The sequence below is a fragment of the Elephantulus edwardii genome, unplaced genomic scaffold (assembly GCF_000299155.1).
Source record: "Elephantulus edwardii isolate Elephantulus edwardi_28Jun2011 unplaced genomic scaffold, EleEdw1.0 scaffold00071, whole genome shotgun sequence".
NCBI lineage: Eukaryota > Metazoa > Chordata > Mammalia > Macroscelidea > Macroscelididae > Elephantulus > Elephantulus edwardii.
The window spans coordinates 1438050-1455822 of NW_006399821.1; the positions used below are offsets into that span (position 1 = coordinate 1438050).

Sequence of the window (17773 nt, forward strand, 5' to 3'; positions counted from 1 at the left end):
AACTTGAATTTCTCTTTACCTGTTGCAAATGTTTCATGAAAGTTATGTCATTGTTTTTTAACATTTATTATTATTTGTTTGAAATTTTAGAAAGCATATTGTTTGGGGGTTTTTTCCCCTCAATGAATCATGCATATTTTGTTCCACATTGTTTTTTTATAACAGGCACAATATTTGTTTGTTCATTTATTCCACATTTTCCTTCCCTTCACCCCTCCTAATAAAGTGTTCATTGTTTATCCATTCATTTTCTTTCCCCTTTTCCTCCCTCAGTGCTAACTATAATAGGTTGATTCTCTTGGCTCATAATCCTCTTTCTATGTTTGATACACATGATCTTATATAGTTATTTGACCTTTTGTAACTGAATTCAACATGACGTCAAACAACGAATGTTGACAGGCTGAGGTGAGATAAGAACTCTCATACATTGCTGGTGGGACTATAAAATAGTACAACCAAATTATGGAAAGTAGTTTGGCATTTCCTTACAAAGTTGAAAACAGAAGCTATCATTTGGTATAGCTAGTCTACTACTAGGAATATACCCTAAAGAAAAAAGAGCTGACGTATGCTCACTCATCTTTACTGCAGCATTATTCACAATAGAAAGAGGTGGAAACAACCCAAGTGCCCATCAGTGAATGAATGGATAGACAAACTATGCAGCACTGAAAACAATGATGGATTCATGAAACACTACACAATATGGATGCGGGATCTCTGGTGGCTTAGTGGTAAACAACTGTACTCCCACCACAAAGGTACATGGTTTGAATCCACCGGTTGCTCTTCAGATGGACAATTCCTTCCAGGGTAATTTATAGCCTCTGAAAACAGTTCCAACTTGACAGAACAACACACCATGGATGAGTGTAGAGTATGTGATGTTGTTGTGTTGTTAGGTGCCATCAAGTCGTAGACGACTCATACCGACCCTATGAATGAAAGGCCTGAGCACTGTTCATAGAGTTCCGGAGGCAAGCCATTTCGGAAGTGGATGCCACTCCTGCTTCCAGGCTGGTTTTAATTGAAAAGCTCCAGCAAACACTGTCCACCATGGGCAACCATTATCACACTTAGCACATCAGTGTCACAGTGTTCAGCATCACAGCAACCACGAGCAATGCACAAACCAGTGCTATACCACCTAGAAGAGTATGTGATGCTGAGAAATAAGTCATGCCATAAATTTTAATTAGCGTGTATTCACAGCACAAACTCAGAATCTGAAGTCAGCCCAGAGCACTTCAATGTGTGCTGGTTAGCTGTTCGTCTCATTACCATTGAGTCAGAACCGACCCATAGCTGACTCTTGAGTGGGGTTTCACAGTAAATCACACGGAAGGAGATTGCCCATCTTTCTAACTCAGAGCAGCTGATGAATTTAAACCACATTTGGGTTTGCAGCTCGACTGCCTTCAGACTACACCAGCAAGGCTCCCTGTGGGCTTTGGCCCACTATTGGATGCCTAGGCTTGCTGCTTCAAACACTAGGGGTGCAAGGTAGCCGACTCAGAGGGAAATATCTCTAATGCTTAAGTTGACCAAAACAACTGGAAACAATGGTTCTTTATGCTGTGTGTATGTATTACATGACATCAAATCAACTACCACTCAGAACAACCTTATGAACAACAGACCTGAACCTTGCCCTACCTTGTGCCATTCTCACCGTTTCCGATATGCTAAAGCCCATTTTTATCACTACTATGTCAGTTCATCATTTGAAGATCTTCCTCTCTTTTACTAACCTTCCAACTTTCCAAGCATAATGTCTTTTTCCAAGGACAGGTATTTCTCTACAACATGCCCAGAATATGTGAGATAGAGCTTCACTGTCCTTGCCTCTAAGAAGCACCATGTTTGCACTTTCTCCAAGATAAGCTTGTTTATTCTTTTGGCAGTCTATGGGATATTCAGTACTTTTCTCCAACACAACATTTTAAAGTCATAGATGATTCTTTACCCTTCATTATTCATGGTCTAAATTTGGTATGTAATAGAGTGTTATTGAAAATAGCATTGCTTATATCAGGTGCACCTTGGTCTTTAAATTTACATTATCTTAGCAGCTTGGAATTCCTGAAGTCTGTATTTACTGATAAAACGAATTCTAGGAAATTCTATTACTTACTCTTTTAAATTTAGGTATACCCTTAAAGAATGGTTTCAAACCTTGGTATAATTTAAGTCTTATGGCCTCAGTGTTTCCCTAAAATTCCTATACAAACAAAAGCTCACTATACTTGGTTAAAGACTTCTGACCTTTGACACGAGAGGCTCTTACTCAGCATTTAGTTGTTGAAAACTGCACAGAAAGGTCAATTTCCTGTCTTAGCTTAGTCCCCTAGAATCTCCCCTCCTGGTCTTCTAGGGACTTAAAATGCAGAAACTAGCCTTGAGAACATTCAAACCAAAACCATTCCCATTGCCATCAGATTGGTTGAGACGCATAGTAACCACGTAAGATAAAGCAGAATTGCCCTGTTGGTTTTCAAGGCTGCCAATTGTGTAGAAGTTTATTTCAATGCTGTCTGTATCTGAGCAACTGGTGGATTCAAATCACTAGCCTTTTGGTTAGCCACCAAGCTGTAACCACTGGGCCACCAGAGCTCCTTGAGATAACGTTACCACTAGAATTTTATAGCTCAGTTCCCCCAACTACCCTGCCTTCCAGAGACAGTGAAAGTTCAGATTCTCACCGTTAGCTCACAGCCCCAGGAGGGAGAATGTGCGTGATCTTGTCACACTTGGGCACCCTAAGGCTGTATCAGGTGCTTGAGCCACACGCACCAGCATCCTCTGTGATGAAGAGAGTGCAGGGATGATGGCTTTAGGAATCACTCACTTGCTTGGCTATCTTTCTAGACTTTCTCAGGCAAGTCATTCCAATCTCAAATGTATAATGACTATCTCACAGATTCTATTTCATAGAAAGGGTTTTCTTTATGGACACTAAGCATTTCTGATATTAAGGTTCTATTTCAGTTCATGCATTTTTATTTGAATATGTATTAAATTGGTGTTTTTGTACTCAGATATCCTTAAAGTAATTTTTTTTCATGTCACATCTGAGGGAGTGTGTACCAGGCCACGTGTTAGTAAAGTTACATCACTGTGGAGGGCCATGTGGCATTCAGTGGTTTGGGAATGGAGCAGTTCTCTGAATTTCTTGAGGTTTTTGTGGGAGATGAGGCATTAGCAATAAAGAAAACTTGTGATAAAAACATCAGCAAAACCCCCTTGCCTGATTCCACCTCTCTTGTCAGTTTAAAGATTGAGGTGCACCTGATACAAGTGATAGTATTTTCAATTGCTTGCATCAGAAAGTTGAATAATGAATAAGGAAGACCCAAGAAGACTTGATGCATGTTCACTGTTGTGTTAGTGACGAGCATTGACTATCCCATGGACTGCTAAAAGAACAAACATGTTTGTGTTGGAAGAAGTTCAAGTAGGATGTTCTTTGGAGGAAAGGATGGTGGAATTTGGTTTCATATACTTTGGATATGATCTCAGGAGGGGCCAGTCCTGGAAAAAAGACACCATGCTGGGGAAAGTGGAGTGAGGCAAAGACTCAACAGCGTGGATTGATACTGACTTTAACAATGGGCTTGAGCTCATGAGGATGGTACAGGATAGGGCAAGGTTCAAATCCCTTGTTCACAGGGTCTGGAATCATAATTGACTCCACACCACCTAATAACTTTCTTCTTTATTTTAATTGTTAAAGTACAGCCTTGCACAAAGCTGGGTGAGACCTTGAGGTTCTGCCTCTTTCTTGCAAGGATGCCTGCCTGTATTACATGGTCCTGAGGAACTTGGGAACTTTCCCTGCTCAAGACCAAAATTTTTAAAAAAGGGAAGGAAAGCATGGAGTTTTTCAAGACTTCCGTATTCAACTTAAAGAACCATTTCTGAGTCTTAAACTATCTCTTTTCTACTTTTCTGGTGTGGAACAGTTCTTTTGTGAAATGGTGCTAGAAGAGCTTTTTAAGCTTATTTTGAATTATGTTTTGACATCCTGACAATACATCTTTCTAGGAGTTGGGTCCCCTACGTGTGCTGTAGGCTCAGACAGGTGTGTGCAGGTGAGGATGTGCCTCCCTGTTTGCCTCCTCGGTGGGGAGGCACATCACAGCTAGAGCGGTGCTGGAGAGAACCTGGACGCCTGCCCTGATTCTGCCCCAAGAGGAAGCCGATTCACTTTCCCAGGTTGCACCTGGAGAGAACACTTTATCTATTATGTGTGCTTTTCTGAGGGGGAAAAATGCAATGGTGCTTGCCTTTCCTGTTTCTTCCTTGTCTATATAGACACACACGTAGTCATGCACTCTCATTACTGTTCAGTTGGAACCAACTCATAACTGACCATCTAGGGTTTTGGTGGATTTAAATCACACAAGAGAAGATTATCCATCTTTCTCCTGTGGAGAGCTGGTGGATTTGAACCTCCAGAGAGGCATCATCCTCTGGGTTAACAGAGCAGCTTTCTATGGGATATTTGCATGTATACACATACATCTGTTTGTGCTTATGGATAGTGTGTTCAGAGGAGATCTGATGGTCTAGTGGGTAAGGAGTTGCATTGCCAACCCGAAGGCATGTAGCTAGAATACACCACACACCACATGCTCTGTCCTGAGGGAGAAAGATGAGCAAACTCCTCCCATACAGTTTACAGTTTACAGCTTCTAGAGAGACTCCAGCTATGAGTTATTTCTGACTCTACAGCAATGAGTTTATAATATACTCACATACCTACATATACACACACACAGGTACAGTCTGTGGCCTTTGCAGGCAAATGCAGCCTGGCCTTTGGGGTCAAGCTCATTGCCACTCAGGAAGGTTGGTGCACCCTTAGGCTCCCAATCCAGTAATAGGATTTGTCAGCAAGTAGAACTATCTCAGAACCCACACTTGGAGGCAGCTGGGAAAGGTTCATAGTTTCCAGACTTTTGGGGCTAAGAGTATGAAATATGCACTCCCAGAATGAGAGGGCCCCTGCATTAACATGCACCGGGAGAGTGCAGTAGGGTTTACCAGGCATATGCTTGCCCTGACTTTCCATAGCCTTCATCATGCACCAAGAGACTGCAGGAGGGTTTACTAGGCAGATAGCTGCTGTGGTTCTCCATACCCTTTACCATGCACCAGGAGACTGCAGGAGGGTTTACCAGGCAGATGCCTACCCTGACTTCTCTCTAGGAAATGTCACTATGCACCCCAGGACTGAACAAGGTTTTACCAGGCAGACACCTGCCCTGGTTTCTCTGTATCAGCCCTTACTATAGCCTTCATTATGTACCAGGGAATTTTAGGGGGTTTACCAGGCAGATACCTGCCTTGGCTTCTTTACAGCCTTCACCATGTACCAGACAACTGCAGGAGGGTTTACCAGATGATACCTACCCTACCTTCTCTGTAGCAGCCTTCACCATGTACCACCAAGGACTGCAGGAAGGTTTACCAGGCAGATGTCAGCCCAGCCTCTCCTTAGCAGCCTTCCTCAGGGTATGGGTGTCTGTTGTTACTGTTCTCTAGATGGAGAAAGAAGGCTGGGAGAGCAGAGTTGAGGGGACTAGTGCATTTTCCATGCAGGTCCTAGCATCTGCTGCAGGGCAAAGCATCCACTGACCTGGTCTCTGCCTGCTGTGCCTCAGGCCTGCAGCAGTGACACCCAGTTACTGAGGTCCTAGGAAGAGGGCCAGCTTCTTCTCAAAAGGCCTCTGTCCTGCCCACCCACTGGGTTCCTTCCAAGCCCACTTCTCAGCAGCCTGAAGAGCACCTCGCAGCAAGCTGACCAGTGGCAATGGCAACCACATTCCTCTGACCGCTGAGAAACCAAACCCCAGTCTTCACTAGTAGCTTCAATGTGGACAGGTTCCGTCTTCCTTCCTTTCCTCCATCAGGATGCTCTAGGGGATGGGAATGGTGGCTCAGATCCCTGTCTGTCACTACTCTGGGAAGGCCACTTTGCTCCGAGCCTCAGTTATAAGGTGACGAGTGACAATAGTGGGATAACACAGGTAAACATGCTCTGTGAGCTGTGAGGTCCTTTGTAGCTACAGGGAGTTAAGTCTTAACTTCTTTCGACTCTCCAGTCTTTGGGTGGATCATGTGGAAAGCAGATAGGCGCTCAGCAGTGTTGAGATGTTATAATGAAAGTGTGAGTTGTGAATTCATTCCACTAAGCCTGTCCTACTCTTCTTGGATGGAACTCACTCTACATGCTTTTGATCATAAAACAGAGATGCGAAATGGGGAACTCATGCCCATTGAAACAGCTTGTGGTGGGGAAGGATCTTTAATGTGTGCTTCTGCTTCAAATGAGGATTGAGCAATATGAGGACCAAGCCGGGACTTCCCACTAGGGAGAATGCACTTCAGTGAGCAGGCCTGGTCTTATGTCATTAGTTTCCCTGGAAAAAACCCCCTCGTGGAGCACATTTTGAGTCTAAACCAGTGCAAAACCTCGCCCACCTTCGGGCTTTTCTTGGAAAAGGCATTTCTAGGAACGTCAGCTTGGCATGGCCTCATGGCTGGTGGCGTTCATGACTCAGGTTTGTGGTGGGCACTAACTAGTTCCCTCATTGCACTACAGTGTGGCCTGGCCTCTGCTCTCATACCTGGGCCCTTGGCACTGGCTCCCCCAGGTATCGTCTCCCACCTGTCAACACAGATGGAACCAAAAGGCACAGGGCTAGGCTGTGAGGGACCTTGTCCTGGAGATCTCACACGCCGTGGTGACTAGGCCCCCATGGCCATTGGACACTTGCTGCGGTGGACCTCAGGACAGAAAGGACAAGCTTTGATTCTGCTCTTGGGTACATAAGCATGTTGTGTGTTGACTTTGCCCCCACTCCTTATTCTGAGAGGCTAGCTTGAACCCAGGTTGAGCCCACCCTGTCTAAGGAACTGAGTATGAGCATGGCTGTGGTCTGCTGAGTGCAGGTGTAAATGCCAGATATAAAAAGCCGTTCCCACTCTAAAGTTTCAGTAAAGTGATTTGAGGCCTCCTTTGCAAAGCCTGTGTCCCCAAGGTACAGCGGGAGGGCCTGAGGCCCACTGGCCTGCCTGTCAGCCCATGCTGGCTGTCCCAGAGTGCTGAGCGGGGAACTGTGGCCTCAGCTGTGCAGTCCCCTCCACATGTTGTCACCCCTCTGCGTGCTGTCCCTCCTGTGGTCACACATGGCTTGCCTTGACCTGAGGGGATGTAGAGAGGCAGCAGGGCTTGCAGGTTGCCTGGCACTATTGGGAAGGTGAGAGTCTTTGGCATTCTGGGGCCCACACCACCCTACTCTGCCTCGGTATCTGGGATGCAGGTGGACTCTGCGTGCAAGTAGGGGAGATGCACTCAGACCCAGGATGGACTGTGGGCATGGGGCAGGGGGTGTAGCCCCTCTAGTCCAGCGACATTGGCCCAGGGTGTAAGGTTTATTAAATTAGCTGACATCAGGTAGAAGACTTGTAGCTATAAGTAATGATGCCTGGCTGATAGTTTCAAGTTGTAAAGACATTCACCACGTCACATGCCTGACTCTTAGGACACAGCGTTCTCTGACATTCCTGTCCCCAGGCTTAGTCTGCTGTCTTGCTTGTCCTCAGGGCTGCTGGGCATCAGACCATGACCCCTAGTGACAGAGTATTGCTACTGTCGGGGCAGGGACCTAGCAAAAGCTCATCCACTCTACGGTCTTTCATCTTATCCACTGGCCAGTCCTTGAGGGCAAGAGGATATGCCTTAGGGAACATGACTTCTCAGGTCTTCTGCACATCATCACAAGACAGCGCACTTCAACTTCTCCATCCCTGCAGAGCCTGGATGCAGCACTACTGACTGCATTGTGCCTGCTGTCCCCTGACTACAGTCCCTGCCCTCAGGACCCATGCCCCCACCTTCCCTGCACTCTCAGCACCTACCCTCTCCTCCCTGGCCCTCCCTACCTCTGCCCTCTCTGCCCCCTCTGCCCCTCTGTATCTCTGAGTTCTGTTTCACAACCCAAGAAGACCTCTTTCAGGGCTAGTACTTCAATTTTGGCATGCTATTCACATTGCTTTCCTGTCTGCTCCTCAGGAAGTAGTTCTTCCTGGGAACAAAGCTACAGTTCTGGGACTATCTTCCTGAGCCAACAGCTGGGAGCACTGGTCATTGAGAAAGTGCACTGAAGCTTCTGTTGTTGCATCCTGGTGGTGACAGGTTTCAGGTCAGAGTTTAGAGTCATGCGTTACCCTGGTGACTGCTGAAGTGTGTGTGTAAGTGATGAATGTACACATACACACAGTATGTGTGTGCCAGTGGAAGTCCATGAGAGTGTGTTGTGTATATGGGTGTTTGTCTATGAATGTGACGTGTGTGTACACATAGGGTTATATGTGGTGTATTATGTATGTGTTTATATATGTGTGTGCCTATGAGTATCCTTGTGAGTGTAGTGTGCATGTTTACATGTGTGCATGATGCATGTATGTGAGAGTGTGTATATGGTGTTTGTGCATGCATGATGTGTGTGTGTGTGCTATATGCATGTGCCTGTGAATGTCCATGTGTGTGGTGTAGAGGTTCACATGTGTGTGCATGGTGTATGTGTGTGTATCTATCATATATGTATGTGCCCATTGATGTCCTTGTGAGTGTGAGGTGTGCTTGTCAATGTGTGTGTGTGCATGCTGTTGATGTGTGTGTATATATATATGGCATGTGTGTGGTGTGTATGTGTGTGCCTGTGAGTAGTGGTGAGTTTATGTTTGGTATATGTGCGTGGATAGTATGTTTGAGTGTGTGTATGGTATGTCTGTGCTTGTGAATGTCCATGTAAGTGTGTGGTTTACATACATGTACTCGTGTGTATGTGCATGGTGTGCATGTTGTGTGTCTCTGTGTGTATGCACACACATGGGCATGCGTGTGTTCACACTGGTAACTCATTCTCTCGCCTGACTGTTCTGGCCTGGTCATCATGTGTTTGAGATGCTGTACTCTCCATAGCTGGGTGAGTTCACTGTGGGCCCCCCCTGCACTACCAATTCTCATGTTCTTCCCACCTGAGATAATAGACAGCTGGGTTTTTTATCCCCAGTCTGAACAAGATAATGGTTTCTCTTTCAATCTCTTTCATTCTCAGGAAATTATAAATAATAAAATCAGTATTTAAAGTGAAGTTGATTTAATTCAGGGGTAGCTTGTGGTGTTCCTGCACTATCTGGTTGTTGCTGTCATGTGCCCTCAATTCAACCACGACTCAGCGACCCTGTGAAGCACAGGCCTTGCCCAATCCTGCACCATCCTCACCGTCCCCAGCACACCTAAGCCTAATGTTGCTGCCACTTTGTCAGGCCATCTTGTTGAGAGGCTTCCTCTCTCTTCACTGACGCTCTACCTTTCCCAGAAGAATGTCTCTTTCCAAAGAAAAAGGCTGCCTCTTTTCCTCTTGACAATATACCCAAAGTTTGTGAGATGAAGCTTCATCATCCTTACCTCTAAGGAGCATCCTGGTTACACTTGCTCCAAGACAGGCTTGTTTGTTCCTTTGGCAGTTAATGAAATATTCAGTTACCATGAAATGGAGATTTGTAAGTTATTCCTAAGAATGCTGTTGTTGTTATGTGCCATTGAGTCACCCTATGTACGACAGTGACCCTATGTACAACAGTGACCCTATGTACAACAGTGACCCTATGTACAACAGCTCTAAAGCCTGCCCTGTCCTCAGCCAATTACACTGACTCCGACACACCTATCCCCATTGCCCTAGTTACTGTATCAATCCATATCTTCTGGGGTCTTTCTCTCTTGCTCTGTCCCTTCACTCTTCTGAGCATGGTGTCTTTCTCCAAGGACTGGTCCCTCCTGGACGTGTGCCCAAAGTATGTGAGATGGAGCTTCAGAATCTTAGCCTCGAAGGAGAAACTTGGTTTCACCCTTTCCAAGACAGATCTGTTTGTTCTCCTGGCAGTCCATGATATGTTCAAGACTCTTCTCCAGCACCACAACTCAAAAGCATCAATTCTTATTCTCTCATCCTTAGTCATCCTTAATCACTGTCCTTAGTCATTGTCTCTGATGCATAACAAGTAATTGAGAAGACTATGGCCTGGATCAGGCACACCTTAGTCTTTAGACTGCCACATTGCTTCTCAGGACTCTGGAGAGGTCCCTGACAGCAGATTTTTGCAGTGTAATTCATCTTTTGATATACTGCGTCTAAGAGCATGTACCTTTTACTTTGGTATGGAGTTTTTGTACTTACTCCAGGGCTTATTTTTAAATATAGCAAGAACAGTGATGCTATGTACATTGAACTTTGCGTGTTCATCAAGGTAGAACATGAAATCCTGTTGATCTTTGTATGCTATGGATACAACGCAATGCTACACAATGCCGTGTAGGTCCTTCATAGATGATTACTGAATGAGCGAATAATCAGAGAAAGGAATGAACTCATAAAGCTGGAGAGTCAAAGGAAGCCAGCCCTTAATGGTGAATAGCTACAGAGGATGTCAGAGTTCACAAAGCATGTTAACCTGTGTTGTTTCCTGTTCCGAATAACTTTGCTCCTAACTTAGGTCAGGAGCAAAGTCTATTTCCCAGAATAAATGAGAAGCACAGGGAATGGAGCCATCACCCCTGTCTCTAACAGCACTCTGAAGGGAGCTCTGGTGCTCTAGCAGGTAGGGGTCGCACTGCCAAACCAAAGATGGGCATTTTGAATGCACCAGTGGCTCAATGGGAGAAAGATGAGTAGTCTCCTCCCAGGAAATTTACTGCCCCTGAAAACCTGCTAGAAAGTCAGCTATGAGATGGTTCTGACTCCACAACGAGTTTTGAGGATTTTGACTAACACTGATGGCGTGAGGAACGATGATGGAACCTGTCAAGATTGAAGCCGAGAGTTGAGTTGGGATTCCTCCGTGGTCAGAGGAGTCCTCACTGGTCATCAAGGTGTAGAGCACCTGTGGGGCTGCTGAGCAGGGGTTTCGGAGTGAACCCAGTGGGTGAGCAGCGCAGAGGAATTCCCCAAGCAGGCTAGTCTCCCTAGGACCTCAGCATTGGAATGTCAGAGCTGTAGGCCTGTCACGCACACGCACTGGTGATAGAGAGCTCTGATCTCTGTTCTAGAAGCCGTGGGCTTCTCCTCCATCTATAATGATTAAAGTAGAAACGTGTAATTTCTCCCTTTTCTCTTCCCCAGGACAAGACATTTTAAGGAAAGCATTAAGTTCATCCACGAATGCCGGCTGAAGGGCGAGGGCTGCCTGGTGCACTGGTGGGTATGTCCCTGCTTCAGAGCATGGTCTCCTGCTTGCTCTGGTCCTCAGTGGGGCTTGCTAGGATGTGATTGCTTGATGTAATCTGTGTTCTGCCCAGCCGGTCTCATGCACACCCCGGCTGGCCTCTGTTGTTTGTAAGTCGTCCTTTGCTTTGGTGGGAGGAGAACCCTAATTACTTTGCCATTCTCCCCCATGTTGGGATTTCTGTAGGGACTCTAGAGCTTGCTGTACAGACCTTGTCCTTTTTCAGGATCTTTTATTCCATCACAGAGCTCTGGTGACATAGTGGACAGCTAGCAAAAAGGTCAGTGGTTTGAATCCACCAGCTGTTCCTGGAGAGAAATATGGATGGTTTTTCCCATAAAGATTCACAGCTCTGAAATCATGATGGGGGATTGCTGTGATCTGCAGCAGTCCTCCCATAGGGCAGCCTCCTGGGGGCTAGGGCCCATCCTGGAGACCTTCAAAGCAATTTCTTCTTCTTCTGTGATTCCGTGTAGGGATGTCAGCATTGCTTGACCATCAAATGAGAACTCTCCACTCACATGTTGGAGCCTTTGCATGTTTTGGCTTTGCTCTTTGCTTTGAGAGCATCAGTATAGACTGAGGTCTGAGCACCAGCATCCCTTTGCACCCACATGTGCTTTTTGATATTGACCTGTATGTTGGGTGCCAGGATGTTCTTAATGATACTGATTGGCGTGTCGGGAGCGTCCTGTGAACCAGACTGTCCTTTGTGATACTGACTTCCACTTCAGGAGCGCCCTGGGAGCCAGGCTGTTCTTGGTGATACTGATCAGTACATCAGGAGCGTCTTGGGAGCCAGACTTCCCTTGCTGTTGTCACCACACAGAAAGCAGAGCTGACTTGCCTGGGAAACCAGTAGCTCACTCTCTAGAGCCAGGGCTCTTCTTGCTCAAGTACACCTTGAGTTTATCACCTGTGGGTCATGAATGAGGTGTACTGTTAAGGAACTGAAGTGTAACAATCTGCTGAGTTCCCAAAAAGAAGTTACTGCTCAAGTGTGCACCCTAGGGACATGTGGTCTCTCCTGAGAGGTGCTGTCGAGGCCAGGGCAGCCCCACCTGGTAGGAAGGAGGGTCACATGATCTCCAGAGACAGTCACCCCTGGGAAGTAGCTAGTCCTCAGCAGCAGTGGAGGGGACCAGACTGTTGAGTTACTCTAAGAATGGTATTCTGCCATTTTATTCAGTCCTTCAAATAGTGTGATTTTTTTCTTTCATTTCACTTTTAAAAGAAGCAGGAAATGTCTACATTCAGATTACAGCCTTTGTAATTTTTGTTTACACCAGCTCTAAAGCATGTTAGCCCAAGATCATGGACCCTCCAGCAGGTTTTCAGAGGCTGTAAATCTTAGGAGAGAAGATTGTCCATCTTTGTGCAGCAGAGAAGCTGGTGAATTTGAACAACCAGAGATGCTTTGCCTTTGGGTTAGTAGAACAATCCACCAGAACTCCCTGGAAGCACTTGAAGCAGATGCACTTGGAATCATTTGACAGGGTCATAGGAGTCCTTCTCCTCAACCGCTCAGAGGATCCCAGTCCAGTCTCAACCCAGGAACACTCAGACCTCAGGGGCTGCCAGCCCCTGAAGGGAAATGCCACTAAGAGTGTGGTTTTTATGATTTATATTTGAATATGAGCCAGTCTGGTCGTCTAGGGATCTTAACTCCATTCACACGTATGTCTGAAGACATGCTTTTTAAAGAGTGAGAAATTTGCTAAACTTCCCCATCTTAAACCGTTGCTCAGAGTACTGTGTTAGAGACAGCACCCCCTCTCTGGAACTGCCCTTGATTTGCATATGCATTTAAAATTGGTTCTTTGTCTTCTGGAGATCAAGAACCGTTATTGCCCGAAATGTGTCTCCTGGACCACCTGCCAGAGACCAGCTGAGGGTGGAGAGTGTGCCTGCTTTTGCATTCAACCTGGTTTATGAAAAAGAACACGAAAGCAGATTTGCTAAGGACTTCTGGGACTATGGGTTTTAAAAATTAGAGATCTAGCCTTCCTCTATCTAAGAAAACTTGACTTTGATAACCTGCATTGCATGCTAAACTATTGTAGGTTGTGAACGGATATATTATACCATGAGAGCCTCAGTCCACTTTGATGTACTTCAGGTCTTATTGCTGAAGACACAAAGTCTCTGAGAAGGCTTCAGGGATCATAAAGCTAGTGTCCAGAGTCACATCAGTATAAAATCAATAATGTACAAGATTAACACAGCTAAAGAAGAGATGTCGATGTAGTGAATAGAGGGAAACCCGAAATGCCCTCTGCCATCTCAGTGGTGCTGACTCTTGGTGCCCCTCCCTCAGGCATCCGAGTCTCCAAGTCTTTATGGAAGGAGATTTTCATCTTTTTTCTGAAGAACAGCTGGTAGATTAAAATTTCAGCACAACATGTAACTCATCGTACCCCCAGAGTTCCTTAAATAGAGGAACAACAAACAACTCATTGCTATAAGTCAAAATCATAGCTGACCCTGCAGCAGGTTTTCAGCGACTATAAATCACATGGGAAGAGATTGCCTCTCTTTCTTGAACAGAACAGCTGGTGGAGTAGAACAACCTGCATTTGGTTTAGCAGCACAGCCTCTTATCACTAGGCCATCAGAGCTCCCTCAGTGAAGGGAAGCAGAGTCTGGTCCCTGTTTGCTCTCAAGGAGGCACTGCTGTCCCTAGCCCATGACTAAATGACGGAATGGCACAGTCATTGCCCGTGGAGTCCATCAGTGTGCTGACTTCTTGCCCTGCAGCCTGGCCGGTGTCTCGAGGAGTGTGACCCTGGTGACTGCATACGTCATGACCATCACTGACTTAGGCTGGGAAGACGCCCTGCACATGGTGCGTGCAGGTCGGTCCTGTGCCAACCCCAACCTTGGCTTCCAGAGACAGCTCCAGGAATTCGAGAAGCATGAACTTCACCAGGTAATCAGCCCTTAGGGGGATAGTGAGATGCAGGGGACAGCCTTGTGATGTGACACCTGTCTGCAGCACAGTGACAGAACCAGATGCCGAGTCTGCGTGGTCTCCACTGTGCAGTGTCCTCTCTGGAGTCCTGAATGAGCTTATGAATGTCTCTTTTCTGCCATCTTTCCTGGTTTGCCTGACTTTTATGTCTAGGTCAAAAATTGTGGAACATTCACACAGTGGAATAGTATGCAGCACTCAAGAGCAATGATTTTGAAAAATACTGTATAACATGGGAGGGGCTAGAGAGCATTATGTTGAGTGAACTAAGTCTCATGAGGACAAATAAGATCATTTTTGTAAAAATAGGATTACTAGTAAGATGTGTATAAAGTCCAAAAGGGATAAGGGGAGGGAGGAAGAGAACTAAGGGCTAGGAGGCGGGGAAATAATAGGGTCCCAGAATTATGTGGGCAGAGTGAGGGGTTGAAGGAATTAGGGAAGATCCAAGGGGGTCTGAAAAGGTAGGGTAATGGTGGGCATGGATCCATGGTGATTAATTTTATAAAATACAATGTATGGGAAGATAAAATGAAACAATGTGACTAAAGGAATGTATGAAACACAATAGATGTAAAGGAAACACTATGTATAGAAATTTTGTGCATACCAATATAAAATTAAAAAAAAAGGAAAGGGAGAAAAACCCCAAACTTTGAGAGAGCAGGCATTTCTCTGGCTCACCACTGGCCAGTCCGTGGCAGAGCTGTGCTGCCCAGTGCCCTTTCATTTCCTGCGTGCATTTGGCGAACAGCAGTGTGCCATCACATGGCAGGTAAAGTCTCTCTGAGTGAAGGGTGTGACATTTCCTTTTGTCTCCAACCTCTCTAGTATCGGCAGTGGCTGAAAGAGGAGTTTGGAGAGAGCCCTCTGCAGGATGCTGAAGAAGCCAAAACCATCCTGGGTAAATATAAAGAGCAAGGGCCAGTGGAGGCCCAGCCGGGCTCAAGGCGCTGGAGCAGCTTCTCAACTCTGGCACCTGTGGCCTGCAGTGACTATTCGCCAGAGACCTAGTGCAGACGACTCGGTCCTCACTCTCTCACCTTGTTTGTCTTCAGTGCACGGTGGTGTGCCAGCGTCCCTGCAGCATGGGACAGGGCGGCTGGGGTCAGGCTGGTGATGGCACCCAGTGACGGTGGTGGGTCTCCCTGTACTCCTTTCCTGCTCTCCACCTTCCTCTGCCCTGGTCTGCCTGGACCTCCGCTTGTTGCATCAGAGGACACTGCTTGTCTACCACGCTCTGCTCAGTGGTTGCACCTGAGCCACGCACGTCACATGTCCATGTTGGGTGTAAGGTCTAGGTGTGCACCACCTGCGTGAAGCACATGAATGCCTATTTGAGTGTGATGGGTGTGTAACTATGCAGGTGTGTGCTCAGGTGCTCATGAATGCTAGTTTGGGGGGGGGGAGTTTTACATGCCCAAGTGTGTGTACCCAGGATGTGTAGGGATGTGCGTGCTACCTGAAGGTCAGTATTGCCATAGCTGTCATACGATTCACACTCCTAGGCTTTGTCTTGCTATCTTGCCCTTTGCCCCTGTGCCCATCCCCAAAGGCACATGAGCTTCACATCTTAGAAAACTGTACAGAAAGCAAGGGGGCAGGGCCAAGTAATCACAAAGGGAAGTTCCAGACTACCCTCCCCTATGTGTGTGTCAGAGCTGCCCTGTACTCTGGTCTGCTGGAGCTGTGGTCATCATGTTCTGTCACCAACCATGCCCTCCCAAGGTCCCACTCCACAGTGGGCATGTCTTGAGGCTGGCACATACACACACCGGGCCCACAAGCCAATTATCTTTAAAATACCCGAGCAGTTCTGAAGCACCTTGGCATAGGCTTTGAGCTTGGTATTTGACCTCAACTACCTCACTGGAATTCTTTTTTAAAGATGTTTTTGTTACCCTGGTCAACTCCTGTCTCAAATGTTCAGCCACTGTGGCTTTGAAGTAAAAATGGAAGAGCTTTGGCTCCCTCGAGCTCTCTGGTGTTTCTGATTTGAATTCCAATAAAGATAGTTCCAGGTGGGGAGCTCCCTATTCAGCCCAGGTAGGAGGCAGGAGAACGTCACAGTCCCCATGTGGGCAGCCCAGGTCCTGGGAAAGTAAGTTTCCATCCTTCCCACTGGGTAATATTTTTGAATGGTTGTACACCTGAAGAAGTCTACCTGGCCTCCCCTCAAAACAGTATTACAGCCAATCTCTCTAAGTCTACCACTTGGAGGACTCGATAATGGGATGGGTGGCTGAGCAAGGTCGGGAGTTGAGGCAGCACTTTGGGGAGAGCAGTGCATATATCCATGTGGCTAAACTAGATTCACCAAGTTCATGTTTTTCTTAAATTAAATGGAAATGTAAATATGTTCACAGAGAAAACTATCTCGTATGCTGGCTTGAATGTGTGAACCCGAATGTATTTTGGCAGAAACCTCAGGGTACCTACCACTACTGCGGGCCCTGAATGCTTCGTTGCCAGTGATGCTCTTTCTCCACAGCCACTCCTGGAATTCTGAAATATTTGGACTTCCTCAGACGAGTGTAATGTGCCTGCTGAAGTTGCTGAGATATTGAAAAACCACCATCTAGGCTCAGTTGGCCAAAGAGCCAAGAGATCGTCTTAAGTCCTCAGTGACCGTCAGTGTGCTTGTTTCCCCATTTTAGATCGAGTGCATGTATAATCTCGATGTCAGATGTTGCCAGCTAACTCTGAACACCCTTAACAACAGAAACACTTCTTATTTTTATCTTAAAATGAAGATGAGGCTGTCTGTCTAGGCTCCTTCTGATGACGACTGTAGGTGGCTGCTGTGATTGGCAAGCCTGTCCTGAGCAGGTGGCCACAGGACTTCATGGGTGTGTGCATGCTCTTCAGCACTGATGTGTGTGTGTCTTTTATAGAGGAATTTTCCAAGAGCTCCCTCTTTCTATCAATAAAGGCCAGTTGGCTACATGTAACTGTGTGCACTGCATGTTCTGTGACGTAATGAAGGAGCACTTCTGCCTTTGAGAGCCAAGACGACAATCACGTCTGGCCGCCGTGGGTCTCTTGTCTCTGGAAAACGCAAGCCTCAGGACCAAGGCCCTTTGCCTGTCTGTTCACTCAGGCTTGACTCCCAGCAGCCAGCCTCACAGACACTCAGGCATTTATATGGCTGCCATCTTGGTTTACTGTGAAATAGAAAACAAGAGACTAATCTTATCCTTTGGCCAGATTTTTGGCTTTCATAGTAAAAATTTAGAGAGATTAATTTTGGGGCTTATGTGGTGAACCTAGCTATCAGGACACAGAGCCTGTGAAGAGGAGTTTATCTTCACCTAGTCCTGCCCACTGGAGCCAGGCCCAGCTCATGCGTCCTCACACAGTATGCTCACCTCCTGGCCCAAATGCCTTGCTTTGTACCCTCTGCCCTCAGTCTTGTTCATTCTACCATCATTATGCCTGATCTCAAGTCCTTCAGCAAGACTGCAGCTTTCCTTGACACTGGGGATCTGCAAGCATCCCGAG

The 17773-nt window shown here is 46.4% G+C and overlaps 1 protein-coding gene across 1 annotated transcript in view; it reads left to right on the top strand.

Moving 5' to 3' along the window:
- The window catches only part of LOC102862154 (dual specificity protein phosphatase 22-like), a 102937-nt gene extending 86127 nt beyond the window's left edge, over positions 1–16810 (top strand). Inside the window, exons 7-10 of the mRNA XM_006888744.1 lie at positions 11199–11273; positions 14059–14230; positions 15104–15176; positions 16764–16810. Of these exons, the coding sequence (XP_006888806.1) occupies positions 11199–11273; positions 14059–14230; positions 15104–15176; positions 16764–16810 (367 nt within the window). The remainder of the gene's footprint in view (positions 1–11198; positions 11274–14058; positions 14231–15103; positions 15177–16763) is intronic.
- The last annotated feature ends 963 nt before the right edge of the window (positions 16811–17773 follow it).